This window comes from Meriones unguiculatus, chromosome 12 (assembly GCF_030254825.1).
Source record: "Meriones unguiculatus strain TT.TT164.6M chromosome 12, Bangor_MerUng_6.1, whole genome shotgun sequence".
Lineage (NCBI taxonomy): Eukaryota > Metazoa > Chordata > Mammalia > Rodentia > Muridae > Meriones > Meriones unguiculatus.
In genome coordinates, this window is record NC_083360.1 from 19298863 (window position 1) to 19326249 (window position 27387).

Here is a 27387-nt window from a genome sequence, read left to right on the forward strand (position 1 = left end):
AGTATTCCAAAATTATCTACTACAAGGTTGACAATTTGAAATTTAATCTTAAAATGCCTTACACTTTTTTTTCTTACAGCATGCTACAAATGAAAACTGATGAGAAAGTGGATTTGTCTGATGGGAACACAGCAAGCTGCCCACTGAGCCCCATTAAGATGTGCCTTAATCATCCTATTGAATGGAATCTAACAGCAGCATCTCTAACAAGCTGTACAGTTCATAACCAAAATCTCAAAAATGAAGAAAAATAGTCTGCAATCCTTGCACTACCTTTATTTTGTATGTCAATATTCTTTCTCATGAAACCAATTGATACTAAAAGATTTCTAGTCCTGTGATTTGTCTTTTTATTAAGTCACTAGCATTAATCATTTTTATTATAATTCTGTTTTTTACTTAAATTACATAAGACCATTGTGGAGTTTTGCAACAAAAGCAGACTTTGATGTTCTCTTTTTATTGGTCAATTTTTTAGCCTTCAGTTTAAATATGTACTTGCCCAGTTCTATTTCTGTGCAGTTTTCACATATAACAAATTATGTAATTTAGAAAGCTAGTATTGTAAAGGTGTGTGATATCAACCTAACCTGAACAGTTGTGTAACAGGTGGATACTAACTACCTCGGAGCAAACTGGGAAAGGCAAGGTATCACTTGGAAGTATATCTCTTCTAAAGTTATATATGTATAGAAAAAAGGTTGATTAGCTTATCAAATAGCATGTTTTCATTCATTAAAATAATTGGGTTATCAGTTCTCTTTCTGTAATTTAAACTTCATCTGTGGGCCATAAGAGCAATGGCACAACTGCATGTTTACTCCTCAGCAAATTTGTGCCTCAATGGTAAATAACAACACTGGTTTAAGTTAACAGTTTTGAATGAAAAAAAAAAAATGGTAACTGTTTTTATACCTGTTGGTTTTATTGTATCTTAGGAGTTTGCTCCAAAGCTTACAGGGGTGTCCTATAGAAGCAGGGTGCTATTCCTTACTAAGGCCAGCCATAGCCATTGTCTAAAATCTGAGTAGTAAGACTACTACTAATGGTTTTATACTTAAAAATTGGTTTTCCTATGACAGAGAAAAGCAAGCTGTGGCACAGTGTCTACATGAGCATAGCTTCGTTCCTTCTGGATACTCTGCACATGTATAAAAGATCACTGTTCATTCCTAAAGGCTTTCCCTTACATCATGTATGTACCATTTTAGCCCTATTTACTTCCTATTCCTGACAAACTTACTTTAAGACAGGAATTTAACAAGAACTATAACAATAAGGAATATGAAGCACAGGAAAAGACACAGAGCCAAGAGATGAAGAACAGTGTTTTTCATTGGTTTATATCATTACCATATCTGCCTTTTCCTTTTCTTTGTAACTCTTGCTTTGTAACTTTGACTCCTTTTCTGAGTTCTATAAAGCACATATGTATATAGAATAAATAGCCTTTTGGTTCTAAAAACCAGCAATATCAATTCACTCCATCTCAGAACATCAGTTGAAATAAACGGCCTCTGGTAAATAAATTTAAAGAAGCACAAGTAATAAAAGTGCATTTTTATCCAAAATAAAGCAAAAAGGTCATTATCAGGAATAATAAAAGGTGTTTCTTCGGGAATAACAGAAAGAAAATGGACTACTTTTATACAATACAAGTTTGCAAATATTTTTGCTTCATAACAGTAACAGTTTCAAAAGATAATTGAAATTAACAGCAAAGAAATTATGCTCATAAATCAGTACATAACAATGATTTGTTATAACTTTTATTTCCCATTGTTATCATTTATTATTCAAAGTAGAACATATTTTAATGTGCCAAAAACCAATGTACCTTCATGATTAATGTGTGTGTACATCTCCCTAATCCAGAAACATTCATAAACAAGTGTTCCTATATGGAAAGACTCAGAAAGAGAAATTACCCGTTGAGGTAAAGTTATCCAAATAAATACTCAGTATAGGAATAATGCAATTTTCAAAGCCATTGTTAACTGTAAATAAGGAATGCTTTTGTTCATTATACCAGTCCTCAATGGTAATAAGCACCTTTCTGTATTACTTAAATGTACTTCACCCTTCAAATGCCATTTGTTTGGTGTCTGACATATTCACCTATGTTAGATCTACACTATATAAGCTTCTCAAATACAAACTACTGGGCTAATTATAAATTTTTCCAAAATGTCATTGTTTCATAGGGTTCACCTAGGCAACCTATTTAAAAGCAGGTTCCTAGACCTACCTACCATTCTAATAAAAACAAATCTCATCCATGCACCAAAGTCATATGGCATCATTCTATGATTCCAGAAACACAGGAGGCTTTTATGATTTTACTATAATAACTATTCAAACAAAGAAATAAGCACAACTTTAAAGGACTCCATCCTTATCAGCTCTAACTTGGATCTTCATTAAGAAACTGTGCAAGGTTAAGTTTACTTTTCTCTAGCGCCGCTGTTTTGGCTCGCCTGGGTAATCTCATCTTCATTTCCGATGGTGGTTCTGGAGCATCATGATCACTAAACAGATGTTGAAAACATTCACTTAGATATAAGCTTTAAAAAATCAGAATCTTTATAAATAAAATTTTTGGTTTCTGACATTCTAGTAGTGTGTAATTGATAGCCTGAGTCTTTAACCCAAGCTTAAAACTAAAAATCTAAAGCAAAAAACAAAAAACACTAGCTGGCTGACTGTCCTTCCAAGTAAATCACAGAAAACCTAGCTAATGGGTAATTTTAAATCTACAGGTAAAATCAGTATTATATAGGGAGAGAAGCAAAGCACCAAGCTTTCATAGTGAAGCTTACAGTTAAAGAAACATACAGTTACAGGGACCACAATAATTGTCCTAAAGAGGGATTTTGGAATTCAAGTGAAAAAAACAGTACTATGGTCTCTTAATTTAGTAAATTACTAAAACATTATATTAAGTCCCTCAAAGCACTTTAACCAAGGGTTAATCTAAGAAAATATATATATGGTCCAATATAAGTGAATAAACAAATTCAAGACAGCTACAAACTTCTAAGGCTCAACCATGACTTGACAGTGATTGAAAATAAATACTAGTAACACAAACCACTAGTACATTAAAGTTATAAGCAGAATTATAACTGAAAGAATCCAAATGTTATCTAAATCAAGCTAAGAGTCACATATACAAGCTCATGTAAAGAGAATACATGGAAATTGAGAATACATTAAACTACTTCTAAGGTAGTGCCAACTAATAAAAATACACAGCACTTCATAAGTCAAATGTTCTAGTTAGATAATATTAAACAATTTACCAAGGTCACAGATGGCTTTTATCTTATAATATCCCAAGTTTCTCTCATAAAAAATTACAATTTTTTACTACTGAGCAAAATGAATGTGAATGGCATCTTCTGCATCTTATAGAAATACATGACATACCTTTCAGAGTCAGTCTCAGCATTTTGGAATCTCCTGTTGGTCTTAGATGAAACTGGCGCTTTTCTGCGTCCTTAAAGACAGTATAATTTATTGGCAGAATTGTTAATGGTTTCATGTTTCTAAATCCTTTACTTTCAGCACAACAGTCTTTATCATATTTCCTTATTCCTAGCTACCCTGATGCTGTCAATATACCATGAGGTGGGAGGATGACTAAAATTTACATAATTTTCTTTGTATTAACACTACAAGTATATGGCAAACTTACTCACCACATGTGGGGACAAAAACATCTCAGGCTGGGTATGATGGCTCAGGTGGTAAAGTACTGGCTTTGTTAAAGATGAGGACTGGAGTTTAAAAGCCAGAACCCAAATATCAGTCAGGTGTAGTGGCATATGCTTGTAATCCCAGCATTGGAAGGGAGACGAGCAGGTCCGTAGGGCTCTGCCCAGATCCCATAGTGGCCATCTAGCCTAGCCTACTTGGAGAGTTCCAGAACAGTGAGGAACTCTTGTCTCAAATACAAGTAGACTGTGACTAAGGATTAGCACCCCAGCTTGTTCCCTAGCCTCCACATGCACACGTGCACACATGAATGATCACACACGTATAACAATCTTCTCTTATAGCGAGGGTACAATATATATATATATATAAACTTAAAAAAAAAAAAAGATTACAAAGGCAAGTTAAGTCAATGAACAGTTCCTACGTGGAACTGTATTTTTATTATATATACATTTATCTTTCAAGCACTACATTGCCTAGCTGGACTGGTCTCAAACTGATGGGCTCAAGTTATCCCCACAGACTCTAGAACAGCTGTTACTACAGCCTGACATCATGCCTGGCTTCAAATTAAACTTAAACAGGAAACTAGTTTGCTTGTAAAATACTTAAACTTACACATAGCAAATTCAAATTTGTTCTTAAATTCAATGTTTATCTACTAGGGTTTACTTATGTTATATAAGTATATATATTTTACATGACTGGAAAGTAAGGACTAGGGACTGTGCTCAGTGGGTAGTGCTTGTCTAGCAATATAAATCCTGGTGTGATCGAGCATATAAAATAGACCTGGTGATACAACACCTATATTCCTAGCCTGTAATCAGAAGTTCAAGGTCAAAATAGTGAGTTTGAAGGTAGCCGAGGATATATGAGAACCTATTCTAAAAGATGAGACATAATAAATTTGGCCTGCAATGATCCTCATTTATAAGAAATAAAATGTAGCATGTATACATTAAGTATGGACTATTAAAAAAATGGCGTTCTCATACTTTATTTTGTAACTAAAAGTAATCTGATCAAAATCAAATGTTCGTTTAGCAATTTATTTGAAAATTGTATACCCTATTCACTGTATATTTTTCTCCCTCATGTTTTACTTATTTGCTTTCAATAATGTCTTGATCCCCCAGAAAACATCCAAGAATATGGAACTAATTTGGAACAATATCCAGTAGTTGGTGTTTAAATATCTGGTTTGTTATGAAACACTATTATAGCCAGATTCTATTCTAGAAAAGACTAACTATACTTAGAACAGAGCCATAAAACTATTTTCAATAATTAAAATCATGTTTGGCTCAAGGGTGGGACTATTGGTGTTCTTGACGGTAGGTCTGCCTGGTTGTACTTTCTTATTCTTCTGTAATAAGCATGCATTGCTTTTGTAATAAGGAATTAATAAAACAGTTAAAAAGCCCTTGAATTTCAGATGTTTTTCAAAATGGTCCCCTACTAGGGAACATGTATTTATTCTAACAAATACTCTACTGTTGGGTATCCCTTGGGAAACTGAGTTGGGAAAAAAAAAAAAAAAGGAATTAGATGGGAGGGGGAGTAAAAGAAAAGCTAAGACTTCTAGGAGGGAAAAAAATTGTTGATTGACACAAAAAATAGTAACACTTCCCCCACCCCCACCCCTAATACGGGAGTCTTTACATACCCATGGCTGTCTAAGAACTCAACTCTGTAGACCAAGCTGGCCACAAACTCACAAAGATTTATCTGCTTCTGCCTTCCAAGTGCTGGGATTAGAGGTGTGTTTCCCATACCTGGCAATTTAACCTATTCTTAATTTACCCCCAAAGAGCCCTGTATTCACACACACACTTTTTTTGTTATTGTTTTGTTTGTTTTTCAAAGCAGGGTTTTCCTATGTAGCCTTGGCTGTCCTGGTCTTGCTTTGTAGACTAGGCTGGCCTTGAATACACAAAGATCCTCCAGGCCCTGCCTCCCAAAGTGCTGGAATTACAGGAGTGCATGACTGCCCTCAAATCTTTTGTGTATTTTTAATTCAAAAGCATATGGAGCAACAATGATCTTACAATCTTCAGAAGAAGCAAGAATTCCCATCAACTAAATAAAGAAAAGTAAGCATACCTAAGACAATCAAAAATTTTATTCCTAAGAAACTAATGATAAGGAAGCTTGCAAAGCTAGTATTTTAACTTGAAAACAGTTGTACTTTAAAATGCAGTCAATCTACACATTACCTCTGTTAGTCTTTCTTTGTGTAGATTTTGATGCTTGACTTCCTTTTACATCCCTCAGAGGAGTCACATATGCCTCTTTACATGCAGCCATATAAAAATACAAACAAAAGAAAACCTTTTTTAAAAGTGATCTTTTTATCTTTCAGAAAACAGTCCTATTACATATTAAAATGTATATTAGGCTATAATAAATCACCATTCCAAAACTGTGACTACTACAAAATGAAGGTCCTGGCAAGATGGTTAGTATAAGAAATAAATTGAAAGGTACAATAAACACATGAATAGCTTTTCCTAAGATTAGTAAGAAAAAGATTTTTGTTCATTTCTGAAATTTACTCAAAAAAAATCTCAGAAAAATGAAAAATATAATTTTATAGATATTCAGGTCAGTATGTAATTACCATTTTCATTCTGAAGAACATCTGTAGTTGTGTTGACATCCTGTGATACCACAGCTTGGTCTAATTCTTTATTTCCTTTTCCTAACTGAATCTTGATCTTCTCCAAAGCTCTGAGACATGTCCTGTCTGTTACTTGCTGTGAGGTAAGGGGTACGGGAGGTAGGATAGGGGTGGAGGATGTAAAATAAGTTATCCAATCTTTCACAAGTTATATGCCAATATCAAGGTGTTTGAAAACACCCTTAAATTATATAAAATCCATGATGGAAACAGTTATTTCAGATGGACATGCAGAATACACAATAACAGATCTTACTTAATACATCTATGTAAATTCCACCTTGATAAATATGAACACAAAGTATTAAAAACTGAGTATTCAAGAGTATTAAAAACTGCTTTACCTCCAGAATCTCATCTAGTAGAAGGAGGAGATCTTTTGTAACATTGCTACTGAGTTCTACAGAACTCAAAGCTTTTGTATAAACCCGATTTTCTGGTGAGCATGGACTTGTTAAGATCTCATTACAAATTTTGATAGCCAAGTTGTCATGCACAGTCAAGGCCTAAAATATTAAAAAGAAAAAGCTCTATAAAATGAAAATGTTTTCATTATACAGTTCTATATATCAAACAATAAATATTTCTAGCTATCCTGCAAAAGTCTCATCTACATAATATCTAAATCTAAATTTATATTTCCCTGCCTCCACAAGAAGCTCCTTCCTTCATTACAAGGAGCAGATCCACCCCCTTTAGGATTAAAGTATCATCCAGTTGTTGAAATGATCCAGGCTGATGAAAGTGGTCCTTTTCCAAACTCACACTACTCCATATCAAGTGACTAGCCAACCAATGCACAGATACCACAATGTAGCTTACAATTAAAACAACAAATATATCAGTTCTGGAACTCCTTGTACAATCAACTGAAACTCCTATTTACATGCCAATTCAATACTGCCCAAACCCTAGCCAACTTTTCTCATTCTCACAAGATTTCTATGAAGTTTATTATTACTCACTTAATACTGTAGACATTTCTTGAATTTTACCATCTCTTCTGCTCTTCCAGCTTTCTCCAAATCTTCTCACCACTTCACTTTATCTGGCCTTCAGTGACCAATAAATGAGTCTTCTTGGTAAGGTCTCATCCTTTAACCCTTTAATACTAAGTCCTACATACACACTGCAAATAGGGCCAACTCCACCAGCCTTTACATAATCATCTACACTTATTATCTTTATATAAACATCTTTCCTTTCTACTCAAACCCCTTCTTAAACCCCAGCCAGGGCCAAATGAACTTTTAAAACTCAACTGAGAATACAACCAGGACTAACAGCACACACCTATAATCCTAGCTATTTGGGATTCTGAGGCAACAGAACTGTAAATTCAAGGCCTGCCTGAGCACCCTGTCTCAAAATAATAAGTAAAAAGAGGGCTGGGGATATAGTTCAGCAGTAAAACAGTTGTCTAGATCCTGTAAGACTGAAGGCTAAATTCCCAGTAATGCAAATAAAACTAATGATAAATTCATTGTTCCTATTATGAATTTTATACCTTTCTGAAGTTCAAAAGCACTTGATGGCTAATCACTGTTCCTTAACACATTTTGCTGAAATCCTTTGTAATATAACCTTCCCAATAACAAAAAATGTTGCAAGTCAAGCAAAGTATTCACTAAATAGCAAATAAACATACAAACAGAACAAAACTGTCAACTTGCAATTGGAATCTGCAATCATTAGCACATCCAATTTCTAAGTGTTCAACCAAATGTCATTAAAGGATTTTATTATCCAAGTTTAATTATAATGTATAGATGAGTCTGCAGTTAACATGTGTTTCACTTAAGAGCAAAAGTAAGCTTGAGATAAACTCCTGCCTTTAAATTGTTCTTCTCTATATTTACAGCATAACAAGCAAAGCCAACAGTTGCAGATGTAGTGAGTCAGAGATAACAAGGTCATTACTTCAATGATTACCTAATTTCTAGGTTGCAAAACATTTTCAGTGATTACTTCTATTTTTATGATTTCTCTATAATTCCCCAGATATCACACACCCTAGAACTTTTTTAGTTGTTGTTTTTTTAAGACAGGGTTTCTCTGTGTAGCTTTCGCTGTCCTGGACTCACTTTGTAGACCAGGCTGGCCTCGAACACAGAGATCCGCCTAAATCTGCCTCCCTGCGTGATGAGCTTACAGGCATGTGCCACCATGCTCGGCTGGAACTGTTTTATATGCCAGAAAAATAAAAAGTCCAAAATATAAATGTACTTCATCATGATTTCAAAGAACCCATGATTCTTTAATCAAAAAAATGATCTTTATCCAGTTATATTTGCTACACACTGGTTACCATACAGACCTGATAATCTTGGGAAATCTTTGCCTGAGGATTTAATCCACTGGGTCTTGTCAGATCAATAAGCAACTCGGCAACATTTGTGATATCTACTTCAGCTAAAGGAGATGACGCCGGGGCATTGGCCAGTGTTTGCAGAGTTGGAATGAAGGCTTCTTCAAAGCACTCCTGATTAGTCCTATTTAAAACCAATTTTAACTTTCAGTACAAGCCCATGGACATCTGCCCTGAAGACTTCAGATCCCACTAACCTCTTTGGCTATCCCAACTTCAAGCTGCTGAATAACATGATTTTAACCAAAAAAAGAAACCAAAAACTCCATTAAGCATGTTGCAAAACATTATTTGAGAGAAAAGTTTCATTTTTAAATACACACAAACTGTATTTATTGAAGATAAAGTACATGTTTTCATATACTTTGTACATGCAGGAAAGAGATAAAAAAAATTCTGGGTATATCAATCACCCACTGAAAGGTCTACCAAAACCAAAATGACACAGATATATAATTAACATGAGGGGAGTTGACTGTGACTTCAAATAAGATTTCATCAATGACTCAATACCTGCTTGCATAAGCAAACGTGGGGAAAAACACGCCTAGGCAATGTCGCAGTCGAACATCCTCTTCACTCACGGGATTGTACCACAACAAAATAAGACGAGAAAGAATCCTGCTGCTGACCAAAAGCCCAGAGAACATCAGCTTTGCTAATCCTTCTGCAGCTGCTATCCTGAGTTCAGATACCTAGTAAAAATGACATTCATCACAAAGGTTTTATCTCATTTCATTTTAAGCTTATGTGTGATATTTTAAGATAACTATACAAAAATCATTATTTTTATTATAAATTTAATGAAAGAAGAATCACTGCAGGTCTGAAGCTAGCCTTGGCTAGCTGGACTACAGAATGAGACTGTCTCAAAAAATCAGAATTAAAATAATACTCATGGCTCAGCAATTAAGAAGACTGTCTGGGATGGATCCAAGATGGCGGCAATCAACGCGCACCGTTTCCAAAGGCAGAGGATTTGAAACGCCGAAATTGGTGAGTGGAGGGGCAACTGAAATCGGAAAATGGACATTGTGGCTCCCTGAAGGAGGGGGGACACCACAGGAGCAGAGTGTGAACAGAGAGGGGAACTTTCCTTCTTCTGGCCTCCCTCCCCTCGGAGGAGCCAAGCCATAGCACCAGTGGCACAGATCTTGCTACCTGAGAACCCATACAGCAGAGGCAGGGATACTAGCACCGCAGCCTCAGCAGCCAGCATCACCCGTGTCCCGAGCACAAGATCCACAGAATAATCCTCCCTGAGTCCCTCGCCTGCAAGCTGCCGGCCTTACCAACTCCACAGAGCCTGACTGTACAAGCCTCTCAAGCCTCAGTGGCTGTGCAGCCACCAAAGTCCAGGAGGACCTGCAAAACCGACCAGGTGCACCAAGCGCCGATCCACAGTAGTGGCTACAAAAGACTTCCCAGCAGACACCTAAGACACCCCAGTTCTACAGCCACAACTGAATTACCCGGTACAGCAGCTGCAACACCACTGAGCTGTCTGAGCGCACATTTGGCTCAGCAGGTCCAAAACTGCCAGTATTTTTGGAACCCCTGTGCATTACAATTTGACTGGCTAGAGTGAGTGCACCCCAAGTGCCTGCAGAGCCTCAGATCCAGGGTGCTTCTAAGCTAGCAGCCAGACATTAGAAATCTCCCACCCACATATCCACGGTGGGAAACAGGGTTTCTTGGGACAAGGAAGCCCTGGCTCTATGGAGCTACCAGCGGAGTTTAGGCAAATAACTCCTGGATCTCAGTTAGAGACTATTACCAGTGGCCGTGGGCCACTGACGTACTCAGGGAAGCTACGGACACAATCTTCACCAGTGATTACGATAACTTCAGCGCCTGCGACCCCTTCGGTGACCACAAGGCAGGCGCCCCTCCCTGAAGGCCTCTACAGTCTCAAGGCAATCTTCCAGACACGCACACGCTCATCTGTATTTGTCCTTCTGCGCCCGCGTACTTTCCTCCCACAGGGACAGCTGAAGCAACAACACACACGCTGAAACCATTGGACCTCTCTCATCTCCCTGAAGAATTCTCCAGACGCCAGAGAAAGACAGTACCAATCTGAACTGCAGAACCCAAGAACGAAGTGTGAAGGTTACGGTTAAGCAAATGGCCAGAGGTAGGGAAAAGAACATACCCAACAAAAGTCAGGAAATCATGGCTTCACCAGGAACTCCCAAAATCAATGGATACTTCAATTCATCGGAAAAACAGGAAAATGACCTTAAAGATATGCTTATCCAGTTATTAGTCACATAAAGAGGAAACAAACAAATCTCTCAAAGAAATAGCCAAGCAAATGCAGACAGATAAAGAGGAAACGAGCAAATCTCTCAAAGAATTCACCTCCAAGGTGGAGGCAAAGAAAGAGAAACTGAACAAAGTTCTCAAAGAAACACAAGCAAATATAGCCAAACAAATAGAGGGACAAGTAGAGGCAAAATTAGTGACTTATAGAGAAGAAACAAACAAAAAGATAGAGGCCATCATACAGAGACAGGAAACCACATTCAAACAGATGAAAGAAGTGGTACAAGACATGAAAACAGAATTAGACTCAATAAAGAAAACACAAACAGAGAAAACCCTGGAACTGGAGAACTTAGAGAAAAGATCAGGAACCACAAAAGTAAGCATCACCAACAGAATACAAGAGATAGAAGAGAGAATCTCTGGTGCTGAAGATACGCTTGCAGAAATTGATGCTTCTCTCAAAGAAAAAGTAAAATCGGAAAAGTCCCAAACACAAAACATCTAAGAAATCAAGGACGCCATGAAAAGGTGAAATCTACAAATAATAGGAATTGATGAAAAAGAAGATTCCAGGCTCCAAGGTTCAGAAAATATCTTCAAGAAAATCATGGAAAAAAATTTCCACAACTTTAAGAAAGAGATGTCCATAAACATACAAGAGGCCTACAGAACACCAAATAGACTAGACCAGAAAAGAAAATCCTCATGTCACATCACTGTCGAAACACTAAATCTACAGAACAAAGAAAAGATATTAAAAGCAGCAAGGGAAAAAGGCCAAGGAACATGTAAAGGCAGACCCATCAGAATCACGCCGGACTTCTCATCACAAACTATGAAAGCCAGGAGGGCCTGGGCAGAGGTCATGCAGACTCTAAGGGACCACAGATGCCAACCCAGACAACTATACTCTGCAAAGCTTTCAATCACATAGATGGAGAAAACAAAATATTCCATGATAAAACTAAATTTAAGCAATTTCTACACAGCAAACCAGCCCTACAGAAGATAGTAGAAGGAAAACTCCAATCCAACGAAAACAACTATACCCAAGAAAACATAGGATAATTTCACTACAAAAATTACAAGCAATGAATCACAGTAAGACCACCAACTCCACAATAAAATGAATTAACGTTCATTGGTCACTATTATCTATCAACATCAATGGACTCAACTCTCCAATAAAAAGACACAGACTAACAGAATGATTGCAGAAACAGGATCCAACATTCTGCTGCATCCAAGAAATGCACCTTTGCAACAAAAATAAACACTACCTCAGAGTAAAGGGCTGGGAAAATCTTTTTCAAGCAAATGGACCCAGAAAACAAGCTAGGGTAGCTATCCTAATATGTAATAAAATAGACTTTCAACAAAACTTAGTTTAAAAAGGTGAGAAGGGTTACTACATTTTCAACAAAGGAAAAATCCACCAAGAGGACATCACAATTCTGAACATCTATGCCCCAAATACAAGAGCGCCTACATTTGTAAAGAAAACATTATTGAAACTTAAATCATACATCGATCCCAACACCTTAATAGTGAGAAACTTCAACACCTCACACTCACCAAAGGACAGACCACCTAGACAGAAGCCATATAGGGAAATAAAGGCACTTACATTACAGAGGCCCTAATTCAAATGGACCTAATAGATGTCTCCAGAACTTTTCATCCAAACTCAAAAGAGTATACCTTCTTTTCAGCACTTTATGGAACCTTCTCCAAAATAAGCCATACAGTTGGTCACAAAGCAAGCCTCAACAGATACAAGAAGATTGAAATAATCCCCTGTATCCTATCTGACCATCATGGACTAAAGGTGGACCTCAACAACAACAGACAAAACATAAAGCCTACACACACATGGAAATTGAACAACTTGCTACTCAATGACAGCTGGGTTTAGGAAGAAATAAAGAAAAAAATTAAAGACTTCCTAGAATTCAATGAAAATGGAGGTACAACATACCCTAATTTATGGGACACAATGAAAGCAGTGCTCAGAGGAAAATTCATAGCACTAAGTGCCTTCAAAAAGAAATTTGTAACATCTCATACAAGCAATTTAATGGCCCAACTGAAAGCCCTAGGGAAAAAAAAAAAAAAAAGAAGCAGATGCACCAAAGAGGAACAGACAGCTGGAATTAATCAAAATTAGGGCTGAAATCAATCAATCAATTAGAAACAAATAAAACAATTTCAAAGAATCAATGAAACCAAGAGCTGGTTCTTTGAGAAAATAGACAAACCCTTAGCCAAACTAAAAGGCAGAGAGAAACTATCCAAATCAGCAAAATCTGAAATGAAAAGGGGGACATAACTACAGACACTGAGGAAATCCAAACAATCATTAGGTCATACTACAAAAGCCTATATATAAGCCACAAAATTTGAAAATCTAAATAAAATGGACAATTTTCTTGATAGATTCCATCTACCAAAATTAAGTCAAGATCAGGTAGAAAGATTAAATAGCCCTATATCACCCAAGGAAATCGAAACAGTCATCAACAGTCATCCTTCCAAAAAAGCCCTGGACCAGACAGTTTCAGAGCAGAATTCTACCAGACCTTCAAAGAAGTGCTAATTCCAATTCTCTTCAAACTATTCCACAAAATAGAAATAGAAGGAACATTACCAAACTCATCCTATGAAGCCACAGTCACGGATACCAAAACCACACAAAGACCCAACAAAAACAGAGAACTTCAGACCTATTTCTCTTATGAACACTGATGCAAAAATACTCAACAAAATACTTGCAAACCGAATCCAAGAACACATAAAAGATATCATCCACCATAACCAAGCAGGCTTCACCCCAGGCATGCAGGGGTGGTTCAATATACGGAAATCCATCAATGTAATCCATCATATAAACAAACAAGGAGAAAAACCATATGATTATCTCCCTAAATGCTGAAAAAGCATTGGACAAAGTCAAACACCCATTCATGTTTAAAGTCTTGGAGAGATTAGGAATACAAGGCACATACCTAAACATACAGTAAAGACAATATACAGAAAGCCTATAGCCAACATCATACTCAATGGAGAGAAACTTACATCAAACCCACTGAAATCAGGAACAAGGCAAGGCTGCCCACTCTCTCCGTATTTCTTCAACATAGAACTTGGAAGTCCTAGCTAGAGCAATAAGACAAGTAAAGGAGTTCAAGGGGATACAAATCAGAAAGGAAGAGGTCAAAGTTTCACTATTCGCAGATGATATGATAGTATACATGTGTGACCCCAAAAATTCAACCAGAGAACTCCTTCAGCTGATAAACACCTTCAGTAAAGTGGATGGATACAAAATCAACTCAAAAATATCAGAAGCCCTCCTGTATGCCCAAAACAAAAGGGCCAAGAAAGAAATCAGGGAAACAACACCCTTTACAATAGACACTAATAACATAAAGTACCTTGGGGTGACTCTAACCAAGCAGGTGAAAGACCTGTTTGAAAAAAAACTTCAAGTCTCTGAAGAAAGAAATTGAAGAAGATATCAAAAGGAGGAAAGATCTCCCGTGCTCATGGATCGTTAGGATTAACATAGTAAAAATGTCCATTCTGCCAAAAGCAATCTATAGATTCAATGCTATTCCCATCTAAATACCAATTCTTTACAGATCTTGAAAGAAAAAAATATCAAATTCATATGGAGAAACAAAAAAACCCAGAATTTCCAAAATGATCCTGTACAACACAGATCATCTGGAGGTATCTCCATCCCTGATCTCAAGCTGTATTACAGAGCAATAGTAATAAAAATTGCGCGGAACTGGCATAAACGTAGAAAGGTGGATCAATGTAACCAAATGGAAGACCCAGAAATAAACCCACACATCTATGAATATTTGATTTTTGTCAGAGAAGCCAAAACCATTCAATGGAAAAAAAGACAGAATCTTCAACAAATGGTGCTGCAGGCCCAACTTGATGTCTACATGCAGAAAAATGAAAATAGACCCATATTTATCACCCTGCACAAAAATAAAGTCCAAGTGGACCAAAGACCTCAACATAAAACCAGATACACTAAATCAGTTGGAATAAAAAGTGAGGAAGAGCCTGGAACTCATTAGCACAGGAGACAACTTCCTGAACAAAACACCAACAGCACAGGGTCAACGAGAACAATCAATAAATGGTACCTCATGAAACTAAAAAGTTTCTGTAAAGCAACAGACATTGTCATCAGAACAAAACGACAGTCTACAGATTGGGAAAGGCTCTTCACAAGCCTATTATCCTGCAGAGGGCTGATATCCAGAATATATAAAGAACTAAAAAAAATTAAAAAGCAATAAATCAAGCAATCCAATTAAAAAATGGGGTACAAAGCTACACAGAGGATTCTCTGTAGAGGAATATAGAATGGCAGAGAAACACCTAAAGAGATGCTCAGCATCCTTAGCCATCAGAGAGATGCAAATCAAAACAACCCTGAGATTTCACCTTGCACCCATAAGAATGGCAAAGGTTAAAAACTCAAGTAACAACACATGCTGGAGAGGTTGTGGAGAATTGGGGACCCTCCTCCATTGCTGGTGGGAATGTAAACTGGTACAACCACTTTGGAAGTCAATCTGGCGCTTTCTCAGACAATTGCCCTTCCTCAAGATCCAGCTATACCACTCCTAGACATATATCCAAAACATGCTCAAGTACACAACAAGGACATTTGCTCAACCATGTTTGTAGCAGCTTTATTCGTAATAACAAGAACCTGGAAACAACGCAGATGTCCATCAACGGAGGAATGGATACAGAAATCATGGTACTTTTACACAATGGAATACTACTCAGCAATTAAAAACAAGGAAATCATGAAATTTGCAGGCAAATGGTAGGATCTAGAAAAGATCATCCTGAGAAAGGTATCCCAGGAGCAGAAAGACACACACATTACATATTCACTTATTCAGACCTCTAAGATAGGATAAACATACTAAAATATGTGCACCTAAAGAAGATAAACAAGAAAGAGAACCCGGAGTAAGATGATCAATCCTTACTTAGAAAGACAAATGGGATGAACATGGGAAGTAGGAGAAAACAAGTAACAGGACAGAAGCTTACCACAGAGGACTCTGAAAGACTCTACCTAGCAGTGTATCAAAGCAGATGCTGAGACTCATAACCAAACCTTCGGCAGAGTACAGGGAATCATACTATAAAAAGGGGAGTTAATATGACCGGAAGAGGACAGGAGCTCCACAAGGACAAAATATATCAAGGCACGGGGGCCCTCTATGAGACTGTTTATCCAACCAAGGACCATGTATGGATATAAGCTAGAACCCAGATGCAGCCCATGTTAGCTCAGTAACCAAGTGGGTTTTCCTAGTAAGGGGAACAGGAACAATTTCTGACATGAACTCAATGACTGGCTCCTTTACCTGGCCCACTGAGGGAGGAACAGTCTTGCTAGGCCACAGAAGAGGACATGGCAGCCAGTCCTGAAGATACCTGATAAGCTAGAGTCAGATGGAAGGGGAGGAAGACCTCCTCTAGCAGTGGGCTTGGAAAGGGGCAGGGTGGAGAAGAGGGAGAGGAGGGTGAGATTAGGAGGGAATGAGGGAGAGTGCTATGGCTAGAATACAAAATAAATAACCTATGATTAATATAAAAAACAAATATTAATAAAAAAAGAGGAAGGAATGTATCAAAAGGGAAATGGACATCAGGGCAGGATAAAAATCAAGTACTAAATATAATTGTTCACTAATATAAAGAGCTGATTCATTCTTCAAAAAATAAAATATTTCAAGTTCTACTAAAAAAAAAAAGAAAAGACTATCTGCTCTTCCTGAGGTGCTGAGTTCAAGTCCCAGGAACCACATAATGGGTCACAACCATCTATACTGAGATCTTATGCCCTTTTCTAGCATGCGTATATACATGCAGATAGAATATTCATACACATAAAATAAATAAAATTTTGAAAATATTAATAGGATTACAATGAATAGTGCTCATAGAAGTTCTCTAGCAGTAAATATTATTTTTTTAAAAATCTCAAATCAATAACCTAAATTATATCTTAATGAACAATAAGAGGAATTAATCTGATTGTAAAGAAAACGAAATTCAGAAATGAGGTAAACAATTGAAAATATGGAGAACTAAAAAAAATCATGAGCATGCAGAATTTGGTGCATATGACAATCAAGTAATGTTGCACACCATATCAATATATCAAAGAGAAGAAAATCCCTCATGATCATGTTGACTGCAGCAAAAAGAATACTTGACAAAATTAAACGTTTTATTGAAATAAAAACACAAAGAACAGGCTGGAGAGATGGCTCAGTGGTTAAGTGCACTGGCTCCTCTTCCAGAAAACTTAGTTCAATTCCCAGCACCCACATGGCAGTGCACAAATACCTGTAACTCCAGTTCCAGGGAGTCCTACACACAGACATATATGCAAAGAAAAGGCATATAAAATAACACATATAAAATAAAAAAAAAAATTGAAAAATATGAAAACAAACACAAAACAGCCAGAGATATAAGAACAGAAAGTAAATCTCTCAAAATGATAAAGGGCATTTATGAAAACCCTATAGCTAACATCACATTTATTAACAAGATTCACAGCTTTCCCTTAAAATCAGGAAGATGGCAAGGACGCTGCTTCAGCAACATAACAGCTGATGTTCAACACTGTACTAGAAGATGAAGCAGAACAAATAAGAAATAAAAGGCGTGGAATTAATACCATACCTATTCAGAAGTGACACGGTTCTACAAAGAAAAATTCCAAGAACTTCCTTTCCAAAATTACTTATTAATAAGGCAATTCAGCAAAATTGTAAAGTTAAACACACACACACAAAATCTCAGCTGAGTTTCTATACTAAGGTTTTGAAAATCCAAAAAGAAAATTAAGAAAGCACAAAATAAATTTAAAACTTGTTTTAAATAATAAAAAATATTTAAAAAATAAATTAATTTGCAATAAAACTTATCCTAGTATCATTTGTTACTGTGATTAAAAATACGACAAAAGCACCTTCAATTCTTTGCACACCAATTTGGTAATAAACCTTAATTACAATAGATGTGAAATTTAAATTTTAAATTAAGATTTTTAAAAACCAAATAAAAGTGTGTCAAAAGGAAACTTTAGTACACAAATTAAAGCAAAGAACATGAACACATGCTGCAGATATTTCACAACTATAGAGCTGAATTATTTCTTACCTCACTATCTAAGAAATCAGAAAGGAGTTTCAGAACATTCTTAGCTGTGGCAGTGTCTTCATCATCTTTTGCTTCTTGTTCATCATGACTGTTTACTTCTGCACCTTCACACTGAATGGCCTTAACTTTCTGAGTTTTAAATGGCTCAATCCCAAATGTCATCAGTTGGTCAAAGATTGCCTTTAAAGCGCTTATTTTTACTGTGACATCATCAATTTGCAAAATCTACAATTAGACATACCACCCAAAAATATTCAGTAAAACAACTTAATTCTATATATATCCTAATAAAACTAGTATCTTTTCTTAGTTAAATCTCATGACAGTGTTAAGTGTAACCAAAACAACACTTTTCAAGATTATAACCTCTAGAACTTTATTCCTTAAATCAGTCTTTGCAGTGGAAAAACATTTTGAAATCAGAGTTCGGCTGAAAATCTTGTTTTTCAGTATAAGTTCTTAGAACACACGGACGTCCTGCAAACTCTTTCTCCTGTAAGACTTAGTTTGCTTATTTTCCTAGCCATATATCCTCCTGTCCCTCAAATAGGCCAAGCAAAGTCCTAAACCTAAGACCTCTCTCCTCTCTTCTCTTTCCTGAGAAACTGAAATGTCTGAGCTGCAGAGATGGCTCAGCAGTTAAGAGCAAATGAAGTTCCTGCAAAGGAAACAAGTTCAGTTACTAGCATCCATGTCAGGCAGCTCATCAGTAATCCTGACTCTTGGTGACTCAATGCCCTTTTGGAGCTTTCATGAACATGTACAAACAGAAAGGGAGGGAGGGAGAGAGAGGGGGGGAGAGAGAGAGAGAGAGAGAGAGAGAGAGAGAGAGAGAGAGAGAGAAAGACAGGAGGAAGGAAGGAAGGAAGGAAGGAAGGAAGGAAGGAAGGAAGGAAGGAAGGAAGGAAGGAAGGAAGAAGCCCAAGTTTTTGTATACTCTTTTAACTTTCCCCTGTCAGCCTGAATGTCAAAATACCACTAAGGCCACCGTCACTGAAACAGTCCCTCTCCCTCTTCTCACTCCTATAACTGCTGCTGCTATATTCTACCTTTGCTTAGCTGGCACAACACATATATTTTACACTAGTTATTTCCCCTTCAAGAATGCAAGCACCAACAGCACAAACTCAAGTTGCTTCTTTTCATCACTTACCTACTGTATTCATCCTAAGCCAAAAACAGTGACAGCACACAGTAGGCACTCATATAACCTACATGACTCATCTTGTTAATTCATTTTTTCTACAAAGACATTTTGATAAGCTATAACTTAAAAACTTAATCCCTAAAAATTAATCCACAATCATCAATAAGTATCTGATATCACATGAGATACAGAGCATTTCAAGAAATATATACATGATTTTATCACAAAATAAATCCTACCTGTAAGAATAACATAAAGTGTTTACTTGCAAAATCCTGATTCTGTAGTCCACAGCATCCCAAACACAAAACAGCCAAATTTCTTACTACAGGATGAATACTTATAATTCCAGGAAGGATCTACAGTGAAGTACAAAGTAAAACAATTTTGAATAACGCAAGAAATTTAGAATGCCATTTTAAAATCATGGTAAAAATGATATTTCTATATGATTTTGTAAGGCTACTTCATTTTCATACTGACTACTATTAACTAAAAAAAGAAAATTTTACCAGTTAAAAAAATTAAAAAGTTAACTATATAAAGTTGATAAAATAGCCCATAGCCAGAGTAAATTTTGTTTTAACATGTAACACTTCCACATCTGCTAAAACTGATTCAAGAATTCTCAATGCTAACAGAATGAGACAAAACTCCTTAATATAATGTGTAGTACCACCTACATCCTCATTTCAGACCACATTTTACTTTGATTTTAGCTTGTTCAATTGTTCTGATTTTGATGTCTCATATTCAGTATTGCTCAACAAAAGTAAAATAGAGACCACAAATAGAAATCACCTGTCATTTTGGTTCTCTTAAAATCCATTTTTAAAGTGAAAAAAAAACGTGCTATTTTTATGTTATAGTTTATCTTATATACTCAAAATATTGCTATAGACTGTAAATAATAAAAACTAATGGGATAAATTTATATTCTTCCATCTTTTAAACTGTTATTACAGCATGTATCAATCTAAACTAATTTTTAATAGTTACACATGGTTTTAGTAATTACAGTTTTGGATGTTCTTCACTCTCTTTTTCACACAGTATTTTTTAATTATCATAGCAGGATCATTCTCTATAATAGGTCAAATCCTTCAACTACTCAGCTCACTTATGACCATATAAGTCTTCATAACCACTGTCAATAACCTAAGTAACTATTTTTTACATTTTAATTATATCACTTTTCCCACTTCCCTTCGTTCCCTTCAACTCCTTCCAAGTCCCTCCCTCCCAATGCAGGACCCTTTACCCACCTCTGAAACTGACAACCCTTTTTTGTTATTATACACGTTAGTGCATAAAACATATAGTTTCTATTTTTTAAAAATGAGCAGAAGATCCAGGATGGCAATCTGTTTTGTGTTTTATGCACACTAATATTTCAAGCATTTCTTAGGTAATATGCATTCAACAAACTGAGTGAAGTTTATATTTCATTGAAAACAGTGACTTTATAAAAATGCATTACATTATTTATCCCCATACTATCTTGGAGTCACTATGGATATACACAGTTCACTATTTGTACTTATCAGATGTTTAAAATGGTAGTCTTTTACTTATTTTGAGCCCTAATGAACATATCATATAATAAGGTAGGAGTATAAGGCCTCAGTGGCCACCAGTGTACCAAAGATTCAATGATCCCATTCATGGTTGCACCGATTCCAGTTGAAATAGACATCTGCTTCAACAGTTCGTAGCACAAAATAAGGCACTTTTGTAATGTTTCAGCATCATCCTAAAATTAAGAACAAAATATCCATCATTAGTAAGATTATCTTTTGCCCATCCTTTAAACAATTGCTCTCTTGTTTATGGCATACTATTACTCTCTGTTCTTGGCAACCTTAACCAACAATGCAACTCTATTTTTCATTTCTATAACAGTTTCCTCCTAGATTGAAACATTCCATCCTAAAGGGAAGCTACTTAAGTAGGAAGGTTAACAACTCAAAATAGATTCAGGAAGTCACTAAAACTGACCAGACTCTATAGGCTCCTCTCCTGCCTGAGTAAGTAGTAAAAGCAGAAAAGATTTTCAGACAAGTGTCACCTGCAAAGACTCTCACACCAGAGCAGCCTCCAGAAAGCAGAAACCAGCTAAGCCACCTGGAATAAGGTTAGACTGAGACACCTGAAGCAAACATTCTCCAACCTGTTAAGCTATTTGCAGACTACAACGTGCTCCAGGTTCCCAGCTTTGTGAGATGACACCCATGCTGAAGTGGACTTTGGTAATGCCTTTGAGTCATTTCTGCTCTTATGAGTAACCCCTCACTCACATTTCTGTAAGTAACCCTAATAAAACTATTGGTTCCCCAAGTTGGACTTTGGTGTACCCATACTTTGGTATCTGGGGTGAGTAGACATATACATTGCAACTCTCCAAGAAAAGTTTTGTCACATAACACCCAGCTATTTTCAAATTTTCAGGTTCTACTGCAATTAACACAATACACTTCTTACATGTTCCACGGGCTCCTCAAACTCAACACACCCCAATTGAAACCAACTTATTACCAAACTTCTAACTCATGACCTCTGTCATCCTGATATCACGGCCATCTATCTATTTGTCCAAAGCAAGACCTAAGAAATTCTTGATTCTCTCATTTTCCTATTACTAAACCTTAAATATCTCTGACATACATCACTCTATTTGTAGTCACCATCATCTGGTTCACAATGCCATCATCAAGCCATACTTCTAAAAGTCTGCCAAGAATTAGAACTATGTAGGCTTTTAGCACTCTCTAATCTATTTTAAAACAATACTAATCCTTCTATTGCAGAGTATTCCATTCTACTCTTTAAAATATTCCTGTATCCACCATTATCTTTGAATAAGGTAGACTTTTTAATACTGATTACCCAAGGCTTGACATTTATCTGGCCCTCAACATTTCCTCTGATTTACCTAGTACCTCTCCAATTCTCTCTCCATGTAAACCTGAAACTTTAAAGCACAGCAAGCACATTTTTATTAAGCTCTAGACCATCAAACATACCATTATAACATCAACATTTCCTTAACTACTCATTAAGGAAAGACAAAACAAAGCACATTAAAAGTATAAATTTATAGTAACTATTATTTAGGTTTGAAAGACCAGTGGGACTTGGAGACTATAAGAATAATGTTTGTAAAGTGCTTGAGGAGGTAATTACCTGACTAGTGTACCACAGGGGGATGAGGAAGAATCCTTTAACTTGTTAGGTTACACTATGTGTTACACAGTATTAGGTGTACTATGGTTAACGTTGACTGACAACTTGACTGGGCTAAGAAGCAGCTAGTAAACATTAGCAAAGCACACCACTGGCTGTGTCTGTGAGGAAGTTTCCAAATAAAATTAAGAAAAAAAGGAAGGGGCTAGAGAGAGGGCTCAGAGGTTAACACTCACTGTTCTTCCAAAGGTCCTGAGTTCAATCCCCAGGAACCATATGGTGGCTCATAGCCATCTATAGTAAGATCTGCTGTGCAGGCAGAATGTTGTATAAATAATAAATAAATCTTTAAAAAAAAAAAAAGAAAAAAGGAAAGACCCACCCTGAATACAAGTGGTATCATCCCACAGGGTGGAGGCCTGAAAAGAATATAAGGAAGAAAAGGTAAAACAAACAAAAAAACCACATTGGCATTCAGCTCCCTGTTTGTCAGGATAGGAGCCACTCTGTTCTGCAATGCCCTCTCATATGGAGAAACCTCTGAAACTTTATGAAGCAAAATAAACCCTCCTCCATCCCTCCAAAATGTTTTCTTAGCTAGCATCTCATAATAATAAAAAGTCTAGCGTGGCAATTTTATTCACAATTAATCTACTTTTTTAAAATCCACAATTTTATTCACAGTTAATCTACTTCTTCCTCTGGGGAAACAAGTAGCACTTTGTTTTCTGATCATATCATCTTTCATATTACAATATAGTTATAGCTCTCATATAGGACAAAAAGACACCCAATGTTCAATGGAAGTCAAGAAGGTTATTAATCAGATTACTAATCAGGCAAACCCCCTTTACAAATCTTTATCTTTTGGGGGGTCAGGTGGCATTAGGACAGGGCTGGGAATCAAACATAGGGCCTTGCATGTGCTAAGCAAGAAGTTCATTACTATGTTTTCTCTCCATTCCTTGGATTTTTGAAGCAGAGCCTCACTTATATAACCCAAAGCAGCCTTGTCTCAGATCTTCTCCCTCTGACTCAAACCATACTTGTCCAAATATTTAAGTTGAAAATCTTTAAATTTATTTTTAGTTTGTTTAAATTTGCTTCTCAAATTTGATAGCCTAGAATAAGCCACAGACTGTAAATATGTAATACTATAAAAATAAACGAGTCATTACCACTGGGAAAGTGAAGTGTTATATTAAAATATATTTATGGCTAGAAAGGTTAAAAATACACAATCAATTCTAAAACTCTCTTATATCTGGTAACCCTTCCTATTCAGCACTGTCTTAAGCATTCCCTAAATCAAAGTACAATTATAAGTATGTTCAATACAAAGACAAGACCTTTAAAACTGTAAAATTCACAAATTGATACCATTCTATCATGTGCTGAAATAAATTCATGAGCAAAGGCATAACCCTTTGAAGAGATTAATTTGTCAAACAACTAAGTTGAAAGACAAAAAAATTCAAATACTATTAAATATAAAGTGTTTCATTAAAAATCAATAACAAGGCTGTGACTGGAATGATGACTCAGATGAGTCACCTTGCTGTTGAGTACTTGCTCTTCTGGCAAAGGACCAGGTCCCACCGCCAGCAGCAGGTCACAACCACCTGAAACTCCAGTTTCTGGGGATCGGAAGCCCTCTTCTGACCTCCAAGGGCACTAGGCACACACAGCACACATACATACCTGCACACAAGCAAACACTCATATACATTAGTAAATTTTTAAAATACATGTAAATTTTTTAAAAAATAACAAAGTTGCTTAGTTTTTTTTAAACACAGATATGCACATTTACCAAGGAAGACACCAAATTTCAAAGTATTTATTAATCAAAGAGATTTTTTCCATGCATTAGAAATTCCACAGACCTCCCACAAAAGGGAAAAATGAATACAATTCCTTTTTAGATCATTCAAAAAATTAAATAAATAAATGAATAAAACATCTAAGTAAACCATTAGAAGACTAGCTTCCCTAGAAGGAAGAAAGTATTCAAATCCTAGGGATTAGTATGACAAGCAAACAAATCCTAGCTATAAAAATTAAAGTTATTTTTCAAAGTCCAAAAATGTCAAGCCTGGTGTGGTGGCATACCCCTTCAATCCCAACACTATGGAGGCGGAGGCAAACAGGTATGTACAAATGTGTTATCTGCTAGTTCATGCAGTGTGGCATACATAGTGAGTTCCAGACGAGCCAGAGCTACATAGTGAGACTGTCTCAAATACAGGTCTAAAGATATGAAAAAAAAAGTTTTAAAAATAAAATTTATATTTTTCCTTTTAATTCATGGTATTGTCACAACTCCCTTCAAAATAAATACATTCTGGCAGTTTAATAAATTTTAAAAAATAAGATTTGTTGAGAGAATACCAGTTCAAATTTAATATGAAAAATGACATATACCTTTTCTGTGTGGATTTCTTTAATTTCAAGTTGCTCTATTTCTTTTAACAGGTTTATTCTGGCATCTTCCAGTGTTTTTATTTCTTCTTTTAATTTTGATGCCTGATCAAAATCTTGTACAACAATGCAATTTTCCAAAGCTTCTTTAGCCTCAATAAGTTTAACTTTTATTTCGGCCATCTAAAGAAAGATAGAAATTGATCATATACACAAAGTAAGAATTAACATGAAAATCTGTCACAATTTCTCAATGACTTGGGATCTAAGCAGTCAAACATGAGATCTTATTTTCCTGACACAAAGATCAGCAATCTGTTATACTCTGGTAACAATTTACACACCCTTGTAGTGTAAAACCTAACTACTTTATGAGAACATTTCAAAGCAGTATACAGGGAAAACAATTACCATTACTAAGACACTTCTTTCATAAATGAGACGTACCTTGAGTTCGTTCTTTCTTGTAGCAGATGGGTCAACATCAACAGTAACGATGGGTGCACGAATCTCTGAGATAATTTCTGTGACCTAATAAAGTTATAATTCAGTGTACATGCTGTAATATATGCTTTAAGCCAACAAATGACAACAAACTGCCACACCAAATTCTAAGCAATACATATTCTGTTTGCAACACAATTTTAAGTAAAAACTGTTTTGGTTCATCTTTATTGTGCATTAGACTGGACTTGATATCACCTGAGAGTCATCTGAGGGTGTTTTCAGATACTGCCCAAAAGAGTGACTCTTTCCAATGGACAGCCCAGTAATAAGCAATCTAGAGAAAAAATAAGAGATCAATGTGGCCTGCCTGCCTGCCGGCCTGGAATACATGATTTTAAAATGATGTGTTTGACAGGAGACGGCTTGTAAAGGTTAAGCTGGATTTGGAATCACTCAGGAGACATACCTTTGGACATGCCAGTGTTTTTGGAGAGGTTTAACTTAGGGAAGACTACATGTGGGCATGACTATCCCACAAGTTGTAGTACTATGCTGAGTAAGAAGGCGAAAAGAAAAAACAATCTAATTGAACACTAGATTCATCTGTCTGCTTCCTGTGAACAAAATATTGTGTCAATTGTGTCATGTTCCTGTCTACCACAGCTAGAACTTTTCTCAACGCTACATGTTTATAATCACAGAAGACTGTACCCTCAAAATAAAGCAATCATTCCTCTTCCTCTCTTTTCTTTCCTTCCCTACTTCCTGTCAAAGTTGACTGTTAGCTGTATTAATTACTTTTCTCATTGTTCTGACATAAACCATTTAAGAAACCGTTCATTTTGGCTCACAGTTTGAAATTAACAGTCCACTACAGAGATGGAACAGCAAAAGAAGCATGAAGTAGCTAGCCACAATACACTATAGAAGAAAGAAGAAGGGAGGGAGGGAGGGAGGGAAGGAGGGAGGGAGGGAGGAAGAAAGAAACGGAAGGAAGGAAGGAAGGAAGGAAGGAAGGAAGGAAGGAAGGAAGGAAGGAAGGAAGGGAAAGAAAGAAAGAAAAAGAAAGAAAGAAGGAAGGAAGGAAGGAAGGAAGGAAGGAAGGAAGGAAAGAAAGAAGGAAAGAAGGAAAAAGGAAAGAAGGAAGGAAGGAAGGAAGGAAGGAAGGAAGGAAGGAAAAAGAAAGAAAGAAAGAAAGAAAGAAAGAAAGAAAGAAAGAAAGAAAGAAAGAAAGAAAGAAAGAAAGAAAGAAAGAAAAGGAATGCTGGTACTAGGTTTACTTTCTCGTTTGTCCGAACTACACCCATAAAATAGTGATACTCAAAACTCACCCAATCTAGAAACTATCTCAAAGATATACTCAGAGGTTTGTCTTCTAGTTTATTCTAGATCGTGTCAAATTGACATCAGTAACCACTACAACAGGAATTTGGTTACAGCAACAAAATAGCAACTAATATAAAGACTGAACAATAAACTGAAAAATCTAGTCTGATGTATTCTTTGACTAAAAAGCAACAAAATTATTTTTATTTATTATTTTTTTCACAATTTATTCACTTTGTATCCTGGCTGTAAGACTCTCCCCTCTTCCCCTATGACTCTCCTATAGTCCACTGATAGGGGAGGAGGCTCCCCTTCTACCTGACCCTAGCCTATCAGGTGTCATCAGGACTGGCTGCATTGTCTTCCTCTGTGGCCTGGTAAGGCTGCCCTCCACAAGGGGAGGTGATCAAAGAGCCAGACACTGAGTTCATGTCATAGACAGGCCCTGTTCCCCTTACTAGGAGACCCACTTTGAGAGTGAGCTACCATGGGCTACATCTGAGCAGGGGGTCTAGGTCCTCTCCATGCACGGTCCTTAGCTGGAGTATTGGTCTCTGCAAAGACCCCTGGGCCCAGATTTTTTTGGCTTTGATGGTC

At 36.4% G+C, this 27387-nt stretch overlaps 2 protein-coding genes across 10 annotated transcripts in view; one reads left to right on the forward strand and one right to left on the reverse strand.

The window, feature by feature from the left end:
* Lcorl (ligand dependent nuclear receptor corepressor like) overlaps positions 1-4126 on the forward strand; it is a 155193-nt gene extending 151067 nt beyond the window's left edge. For 8 of the 9 annotated variants that reach the window (XM_060365348.1, XM_021657265.2, XM_060365355.1 and 5 more), the window contains one exon: positions 80-235. In XM_060365348.1, coding sequence (XP_060221331.1) covers positions 80-93 — 14 coding nt within the window. In that variant the 3' untranslated portion in view covers positions 94-235. Of the gene's footprint in view, positions 1-79 lie in introns of all 9 variants that reach the window. The other variant, XM_021657269.2, reaches the window with a different exon arrangement.
* Ncapg (non-SMC condensin I complex subunit G) overlaps positions 1318-27387 on the reverse strand; it is a 37088-nt gene continuing 11018 nt past the window's right edge. Inside the window, exons 10-21 of the mRNA XM_060365358.1 lie at positions 25465-25548; positions 25021-25200; positions 21056-21166; positions 19653-19772; positions 18267-18491; positions 9285-9466; positions 8721-8895; positions 6748-6909; positions 6344-6479; positions 5940-6014; positions 3430-3499; positions 1318-2528 (exon numbers count right to left, since the gene is read on the reverse strand). Of these exons, the coding sequence (XP_060221341.1) occupies positions 2405-2528; positions 3430-3499; positions 5940-6014; positions 6344-6479; positions 6748-6909; positions 8721-8895; positions 9285-9466; positions 18267-18491; positions 19653-19772; positions 21056-21166; positions 25021-25200; positions 25465-25548 (1644 nt within the window). The 3' untranslated portion in view covers positions 1318-2404. The remainder of the gene's footprint in view (positions 2529-3429; positions 3500-5939; positions 6015-6343; positions 6480-6747; positions 6910-8720; positions 8896-9284; positions 9467-18266; positions 18492-19652; positions 19773-21055; positions 21167-25020; positions 25201-25464; positions 25549-27387) is intronic.